The following is an 8,756-nucleotide window of genomic DNA, read 5'->3' as shown; positions in this document are numbered from 1 at the left end:
GCCTCCTGAGTAGCTGGGATTACAGGCACGCACCACCATGCCCAGCTGATTTTTTGTATTTTTAGTAGAGACGGGGTTTCACCATGTTGACCAGGATGGTCTGGATCTCTTGACCTCGTGATCCACCCGCCTCGGCCTCCCAAAGTGCTGGGATTACAGGCTTGAGCCACCGCGCCCGGCTGTTTTTTTTTTTTTTTGAGACAAGGTTTCACTTTGTCACCCAAGCTGGAGAAGAGTGGCTTGCTCATAGCTCACTGCAATCTGGACCGCCTAGGTTCAAGCAATCCTCCCACCTCAGCCACCTGAGCAGCTGGGACTACAAGCACACAACACTACGCCTGGCTGATTTAAAAAAATAAAAATTAAAAAACCCGTTTGTAGAGACAGAGTCTCACCATGTTATCCACGCTGGTCTTGAACTCCTGGGCTCAAGCTATCCTCCCATGTCAGCCTTCCAAGGTGCTAGGATTACAGATGTGAGCCACTGCTTCTGACCTATAATTCTTTTTTTTTTTTTTTTTGAGACGGGGTCTGATTCTGTCACCCAGGCTAGAGTGCAGTGGCGTGATCTCAGCTCACTGCAATCTCCACCTCTCAGGTTCAAGCGATTCTCCCACCTCAACCTCCCAAGGAGCTGGGATTACAGGCATGCGCCACCACGCCTGGCTAATTTTTTGTATTTTTAGTAGAGATTGGGTTTCACCATGTTGGCCAGGCTGGTCTCGAACTCCTGACCTCAAGTGATCCTCCCACCTCGGCCTCCCAAAGTGCTGGGATTACAGGCGTGAGCCACCACGCCCCCACCTGACCTATAATTCTTATATAAGTGTTCCTAAAAACCTCTGTAAACTGCAAAAATAGGCACTAAACATAATAGGTCTGTCGGGCATAGTGGAGTGCACCTGTAATGACAGAGACTCAAGAAGATGAGGCAGGAGCATCACCTGAGCCTAGGAGTTCCAGGTCAGCCTGGGCAACATAGCAATTCCCCCATCTCAAAGAACAAACAAATAAACAGTAAAAAGTATTAAAGACATGTATGATATGGTTTGGCTCTGTGTCCCCACCCAAATTTCATCTGGAAATGTAATCCCCACGTGTCGAGGGAGGAAAATGACTGGATTATGGGGGTGGTTCCTCCCTGCTGTTCTCGCGATAGTGAGTGAATTCTCACGAGATCTCATGGTTTTGTAAATGGTGGCTTTTCTTGCACCCTCACACACTTCTCTCGCCCACCGCCAAGAGAAGAAGGTCCTTGCCTCCATTTCTGCCATGACTGTAAGTTTCCTGAGACCTCCCCAGCCATGTGGAACTGTGAGTCAATTAAACCTCTTTCCGTTGGACAGATGCGGTGGCTCACGCCTCTAAACCCAGCACTTTGGGAAGCCGAGGCAGGTGGGTCACTAAGTCAGGCGTTTGAGACCAGCCTGACCAACATAGTGAAACCCCGTCTCTACCAAAAATACAAAAACGTAGCCAGGTGCGGTGGCAGGCGCCTGAGGCAGGAGAATTACTTGAACCGAGGAGGTGGAGGTTGGAGTGAGCCGAGATTGCGCTACTGCACTCCAGCCTGGGCAACAGAGTGAGACTCTGTCTCAAAACAAACAAACAAAAAAACCTCTTTCTGTTATAAATTACCCAGTCTCGGATTTTTTTTAATAGCAATGTGAAAATAGACTATCAATCAATCTATCTATAAAACAAGGCTGGCAGGGCTTGGTGACTCATGCCTGTAATCCCAGCACTTCGGGAGGCCTTGGCAGGTGGATCGCCTGAGGTCAGGAGTTTGAGACCTGCCTGGCCAACATGATGAAACCCTGTCTCTACTAAAAATACAAAAATTAACTGGGTGTGGTGGCCAGTGCCTATAATCCCAGCTACTCTGGAGGCTGAGGCAGGAGAATCGCTTGAACCCAGGATGCAGAGGTGAGATGGTGGCATTGCACTCAAGCCTGGGGGACAAGAGGGAAACTTGGTCTCCAAAAAAAAAAAAAAAAAAAAAAAAGTATGGGAAAAAGAGAATTGGGGCTGACCCCATGATTCCTAATTATCACACAAGCACAGTTTGCAAGACTTTTTTTTTTTTTTTTAATAAAGACGGGGTTTCACCATGTTGGTCAGGCTGGTCTTGAACCGCGGACCTCAGGTGATCTGCCCGTCTTGGCCTCCAAAGTGCTTGGATTAAAGGCGTGAGCCACCATGCTCAGCCAACACTTGTTAAATTACTAATAAATTAGGAAATAGCACTTAATCTAGCTTTAAAAACATTGGCTAACGTGAACAAACATGAGGAAGGTGGAGTTGACGGGCACTGGGCATGGCTTGGGAGGAGACTTGGCCACTCTCAGGTGTGTGTCAGAATTGTGCATTTGGTTGCTGCTATTTGGGGAGCCAAATGCTCAGGCCCTGGAGAAATCAGTGTGAACTGTGGCATCCATTTGACACTAACTTGTCCTCAAAACTCAGCCTTTGGCCGGGCGCAGTGGCTCACGCCTGTAATCCCAGCACTTTGGGAGGCCGAGGCGAGTGGATCACAAGGTCAGGAGTTCGAGACCAGCCTGGCCAATGCGGTGAAATTCCATCTCTACTAAAAATACAAAAGTTGCCAGGTGTGGTGGCAGGTGCCAGTAGTCCCAGCTACTAGGGAGACTGATGCAGGAGAATCGCTTGAACCCGGGAGATGGAAGTTGCAGTGAGCCGAGATCGTACCATTGCACTCCAGCCTGAGCAGCAGAGTGAGACTTGGTTTCAAAAAACAAACAAAAAAAAAACAGCTCAGCCTTCTAGTTTCTCAATACATGAGCTACCATGTCACACAAGCACGTGCTGCAGCAGAACAACTATCCCCATCGTTCTTGTTTTGCAAAGGAGGAAACAGGCTTAGAGAATCCCAGTGCCATGCCCCAGGACATGTGAGATCTCACTAACCCCATGACCACGCCGTCCCCTACCCACTACACTCACCCGGCGTGTAGCCCCAAGGTTCATAGTAGGAGGGGAAGACCCCAAGGTGACAGCCACGGACAAACTCCTCATAGTCCACAGGGAGCAGGGGGCTTGTGGAGGAGAGGAACTCCGGGTGGAAAATCACCTGGTAGTGAAAAAGAAGGGCTCAGCCCAAGGACCTTATTTAGCTAAGCCCTGAGATCCCAAGGTGGCCCAGAGAGAGTAAGAAGCTTGTCTAACGTCACACAGCATGTGTTTGGCAGGACCCATGTTCAAACCCAAGTCTGTTTTTCTCAGAAGCCAAGGTTCTTCCTAAACATAGCAATGCATTTGATAAAACGTATGGGGGAATGGAGTGTGTGAGGCCCAGGACCCAACACCTTCCCTCTGCCGTGCCCAACCCAGCCCTGGCCAATGCCTTCGCCTTCACCTTCACCCTGTCGGCACTGCTGTTGAAGAGGCCAGTTCGGCGGATGGTGGTCAGGATGGGGTCTGAGGAGTCGTCCAGCATATTGTGGGTGCACACAGGGGGGAAGGACTGCCGCTGTAGGAGCCACAAGAAGGGTAGGGGGTCATGGAAGTTACAGGGGCTCCCTACTTCCCCATGAGCCATGCTGAGACCCTGGGGGAGCCCAGGAGACCACAAGTGCCCAGGCTATACAGCCACAAACCCAAGTGATTACCAGGTGCTGTGGATCCCCACTAGGTTCTAGTAAAACCCACAAAGGTTTTCTCTCTTTCTTCTTTTTCTTTCTCTTTCTTTTTTTCTTGAGACAGAATCTTGCTCTGTTGCCCAGGCTGGAGTGCACTGGCACGATCTCGGCTCACTGTAACCTCCGCCTCCTGGGTTCAAGCAATTCTCCTGCCTCAGCCTCCTGGGTAGGTGAGATTACAGGAGCACGCCACCATCCCTGGCTAATTTTTTGTATTTTTAGTAGAGACGGGATTTCACCATGCTGATCAGGCTGGTCTCAAACTCCCGACCTCATGATCTGCCCATCTCAGTCTCCCAAAGTGCTGAGATTACAGGCAAAAGACACCACTCCCGGCTCTTTCTCTTTTTTCTTTCTTTCTTTCTTTTTTTTTTTTTTTTTTTTTGAGACGGAGTTTTTCTCTTGTTACCCAGGCTGGAGTGCAATGGCGCGATCTCGGCTCACCGCAACCTCTGCCTCCTGGGTTCAGGCAATTCTCCTGCCTCAGCCTCCTGAGTAACTGGGATTACAGGCACGCGCCACCATGCCCAGCTAATTTTTTGTAGTTTTAGTAGAGACGGGGTTTCACCATGTTGACCAGGATCGTCTCGATCTCTTGACCTCGTGATCCACCCGCCTCGGCCTCCCAAAGTGCTGGGATTACAGGCTTGAGCCACCGCGCCCGGCCTTTTTTCTTTCTTTCTTTCTTTTTTTTAGAGATGGGGTTTTACCATGTTGGTCAGGCTGGTCTCTAACGCCTGACCTCAGGTGATCCACCTGCCTCGGCCTCCCAAAGTGCTGGGATTACAGGCATAAGCTACCGCACCCAGTCTCATTAAAGAAAAAAAATTTTTTTTTTATAAAGATGGGATTTCAATATTTGATGTTCGAGGCTGGTCTCGAACCCTTGGGCTCAAGCAATGCACCCATCTCGACCTCCCAAAGTGCTGGGATTACAGACAATGAGCCACTACACCTGGCCTGTAAAGGTTTTCTTTCCCTTAAGCACCACGAGCTTAAAAGAACTACAATTACCAGCTGTCTTTGAGGCAAAGCCAGTGTTAACAACCCCCTTACTTCCAAGGACTTTGAGGAGTTGTAGTTATCTTGTTCTGTACTCTTGGCTCTATCACTAAAGAAACCAAAGGGAAGTTTAACTTCAGTCAATGGGGGTGGAGACTGTGCCAATATGGCGGCAAGTTTTGGAGGCTGCTGGGAATTGTAGTTTCCTTATGAAAATTCACCTCAAACCCTAACAGAGGCTCAAAGAAACCACAATTTCCAAGAGTCACTGGAACAAGACAGAGCTACTGTGATAGAAAGCCCTGGGGACTACTGGGGTGTATAGTTCTTTGCAACTGTTCCATCATAGCTCATTAAAAGTTTTACTTACCGTCACTCTATTTAGGAGCCCGAGAAACTACAACTCCCAGCAGCCCCGTGGCAGAAACATTCATAAGGCGGGGTGCCTTAGGGACTATTGGAAATTATAGGTGAGCCAAAAGCAGTTCACGTTTTGTTTGTACAGCTTAGTGGTCTACGTTTCCATTTCCCAGGAAATGGCTCAGCAATGTAGATCGCAAGTACTTTAGTCCCTTGGACCCCAGAGAATGAAAGAACTCTAACTCCCAGCAGCCTCTGGACAAGGGAAGAGTCACTACCGCAGACGACCAGCAGGGGGCTGCCTGGAGTTGTAGTTCTCATTTTATAAATGCCAATTCTCTCTGAAGCTAGGAATCTAAAGCAGCTACAATTCCCAGCGGTGTCAGGGGACCAAAACACAGGCTTCAGAGTAAGAAACTGTAGCTGTTGAGAGTTCGCAGTGTTTTCTGGAGAAAGCTGGGTGTTTTTGCTCATCTCCTGACAATGTCCCAAGACCAGTCCCAGCAATTTTAGGGGCTGAGGTGGAGCCGTGTGCAGCAAGGCTGAAAGAGAGCTGGGAGTTGCAATTCTTTTTTTTTTAGATGGAGTCTTGCTCTGTCACCCAGGCTGCAGTGCAATGGCGTGATCTCGGCTCACTGTAACCTCCGCCTCCCAAGTTCGAGTGATTCTCCTGCCTTAGGCTTCTGAGTAGCTGGGATTACAGGCGCGCGTGCTCGGCTAATTTTTGTATTGTTAGTAGAGACGGGGTTTCACTATGTTGGCCAGTCTGGTCTCGATCTCTTTTCCTTATGATCTGCCTGCCTCGACCTTCCAAAATGCTAGGATTACAGGCATGAGTCACCTCACCCAGCAAGGTGTATATTCTCGCCCGGCAGGGGTGTAATTCTTTTATGGCTGTCTTTTCTTTCTTTTTCCACGTGTGTGTGTGTGTGTGTGTGTGTGTGTGTGTGTGTGTGTGTGTTTATGTGTCAGCCTTGCTCTGTCGCCCAGGCTGGAGTGCAGTGCCATAATCATAGCTCCCTACAGCCTTCCAGCCAACTTTCTACACTTCCTTTCAAATTTCCCTTTGGGCTGGGAACAGTGGCTCACACCTGTAATCCCAGCACTTTGGGAGGCTGAGGCAGGCAGATCACTTGAGGTCAGGAGTTTGAGACCAGCCTGGCCAACACGGCGAAACCCCGTCTCTACTAAAAATACAAAAATTAGCCAGGGGTGGTGGGAGGCGCCTGTAATCCCAGCTCCCTGGGAACCTGAGGCAGGAGAATCTCCTGAACCCAGGAGACAGAGGTTGCAGTCAGCTGAGATCATGCCAGTGCACTCCTGCCGGGGTGGCAGAGCGAGACTCTGTTGAAAGAAAGAGGGAAAGAAGAAAGGAAAGGGAAAGGGAAGGACGCTTCCCTTTGCTCATTGATTCCAGAATCCCAGAGAAACCACAACTCCCAGCAACCCCCGTGGCAGAATAAGCCACAGAAAACTGCCCGTCCTAAGTGCCTCTGGGAATTGAAGTTCTACCAGTCAGCACACACCCTTCTGTGGACCTTAGAATAGATCCCTTAATAAAGGTCTTCAGGAGAAAGCAGCACTCCCAGCAATCTTGGGGGTCTGAGCTGGTGTGGCAAGCTGCCTCTGGGGCTGCCGGGAACGGCCATCTATCTGCACAGAGGGCCCATCCATACCTGCGTGGCAAAGATGGCTCTCTTCATCATGGTGAAATCTTCCTTATCCAGCATCTTGTTCATGTCCGGAAGGCTCCCACTGCAAGGCGAGCAGGGGCATGCAAGTGAGAACTGAGTGATGAGAGAGTTAGTCAGGGCCTAGGAGGGCACAGGGCTGAGGGCAGGGCACTCACACCAGCAAGGATTCGTAAAGCTTCCTCCCGAACTTTTCCTTCACCGTGTTGGCCGTGTCCCTGGAGGAAGCAGAGCAACAGCGTCACATACACACCAGTTGCCACTGACTGTTAGGCTTCTTTAGTTTATTTATTTTCTTTTTTCTTTTTCTTTTTATTTTTATTTTTTATTTTTTATTTTTTTTTTTTGAGACGGAGTTTCGCTCTTGTTACCCAGGCTGGAGTGCAATGGCGCGATCTCGGCTCACCGCAACCTCCGCCTCCGGGGTTCAGGCAATTCTCCTGCCCCAGCCTCCTGAGTCGCTGGGATTACAGGCATGCGCCACCATGCCCAGCTAATTTTTTGTATTTTTAGTAGAGACGGGGTTTCACCGTGTTGACCAGGATGGTCTCGATCTCTTGACCTCGTGATCCACCCGCCTCGGCCTCCCAAAGTGCTGGGATTACAGGCTTGAGCCACCGCGCCCGGCCCTTTTTATTTTTTTGAGATGGAGTCTGGCTGTTGCCAGGCTGGAGTGCAGTGGAACCATCCTGCTCACTGCAACCTCTGCCTCCTGGGTTCAAGTGATTCTCCTGCCTCAGCCTCCTGGGCAGCTGGGACTACAGGTACCCGCCACCACGCCCAGTTAATTTTTATATTTCTTAGTAGAGGCAGTGTTTCACCATGTTGGCCAGGATGGTCTTAATCTCCTGACCTTGTGATCCGCCCGCCTCAGCCTCCCAAAGTGCTAGGATTACAGGCGTGGGTAACCGCGCCCGGCCTTTTTTTTCTTTTTTTTTTGAGACAGAATCCTGCTGGAGTGCAATGGCGAGACCTTGGCTCACTACAACCTCCGCCTCCTGGGTTCAAGCAATTCTCCCTCAGCCACCTGAGTAGCTGGGATTTTTTTCCCCTTTGTTTGGAAAAGGAAACTTGGCTCACTGCAATCTCCTCCTCCTGCGTTCAAGCAATTCTACCTCAGCTTCCGAGTAGCTGGGATTACAGGCGTCCACCACCACGCCCAGCTAATTTTTTGTATCTTTAGTAGAGATGGGGTTTCATCATGTTGGCCAGGCCAGCCTCGAACTCCTGACCTTGTGATCCACCCTCCTCAGCCTCCCAAAGTGCTGGGATTACAGGCGTGAGCCACCACAACTGGCCCTATTTTATTTTTTTTGAGAAAGAGTCTCACTCTGTCGCCCAGGCTGTAATGCAGTGGTGCGATCTTGGCTCACTGCAGCATCCACCTCCCAGGTTCAAGCATTCTCTTGCCTCAGCCTCCTAAGTAGCTGGGATAACAGGCACCCACCATCACACCCAGTTAATTTTTGTATTTTTAGTAGAGACGGGATTTCTTTCACCATGTTAGCCAGGCTGGTCTCAAGCTCCTGACCTCTGGTAATCCACCCACCTTGGCCTCCCAAAGTGCTGAGATTACAGGTGTGAGCCACCAGGCCCAGCTACTGTTAGATTTCTAGGGTAGAAAGGAAACAGGTGTGAGCAGGGAAGCCGTACCCTGGGGTCTCCAGGCTGGAGGATGGGGACCCAGGGGGCAGGCCCTGGAAGGCTGAGATCCCACGTGCCTGACATCAGCTGTGTGGTCAGGGACAGGTGGCCTTCCCTCTCTGACTTCAGTGACTCATCTTTCAGACGAGTATGAAAATAGAATCGACCTCAGAGGTATGCAATGAGGACCCAGTGATGTCATGCCCAAAAGTACACATAGCAAAACTTCCAGAAATGTCAGCTATTATTAGGACTTGTCCTTGTCCTGCAGGTGGCGATGCTAAGCCACATCTTATACAAAAAGAACAGAAGATTCTGAGAAAGGAGCCTTTAGGCACACAAATAAATCTAGAGTGTCACAGGACAGCCTGACAATCACTCCTTTACTTAAAATCCTCCC

The 8,756-nt window shown here is 49.9% G+C and overlaps 1 protein-coding gene across 4 annotated transcripts in view; it reads right to left on the bottom strand.

Moving 5' to 3' along the window:
- The window catches only part of GYS1 (glycogen synthase 1), a 29,401-nt gene that overhangs the window by 4,090 nt on the left and 16,555 nt on the right, over window positions 1-8,756 (bottom strand). For all 4 annotated transcript variants that reach the window (XM_032270940.1, XM_032270943.1, XM_032270942.1 and 1 more), the window contains 4 exons: window positions 6,871-6,930; window positions 6,698-6,776; window positions 3,377-3,490; window positions 2,965-3,091 (listed from right to left, as the gene is read on the bottom strand). In XM_032270940.1, the coding sequence (XP_032126831.1) occupies window positions 2,965-3,091; window positions 3,377-3,490; window positions 6,698-6,776; window positions 6,871-6,930 (380 nt within the window). The remainder of the gene's footprint in view (window positions 1-2,964; window positions 3,092-3,376; window positions 3,491-6,697; window positions 6,777-6,870; window positions 6,931-8,756) is intronic.

The sequence above is a fragment of the Sapajus apella genome, unplaced genomic scaffold (assembly GCF_009761245.1).
Source record: "Sapajus apella isolate SASKATOON/1434 unplaced genomic scaffold, GSC_monkey_1.0 scaffold220, whole genome shotgun sequence".
Classification (NCBI taxonomy): Eukaryota; Metazoa; Chordata; class Mammalia; order Primates; family Cebidae; genus Sapajus; species Sapajus apella.
Note: the sequence above shows the minus strand (reverse complement) of the source record. Positions and strands in the feature narration are given on the sequence as shown.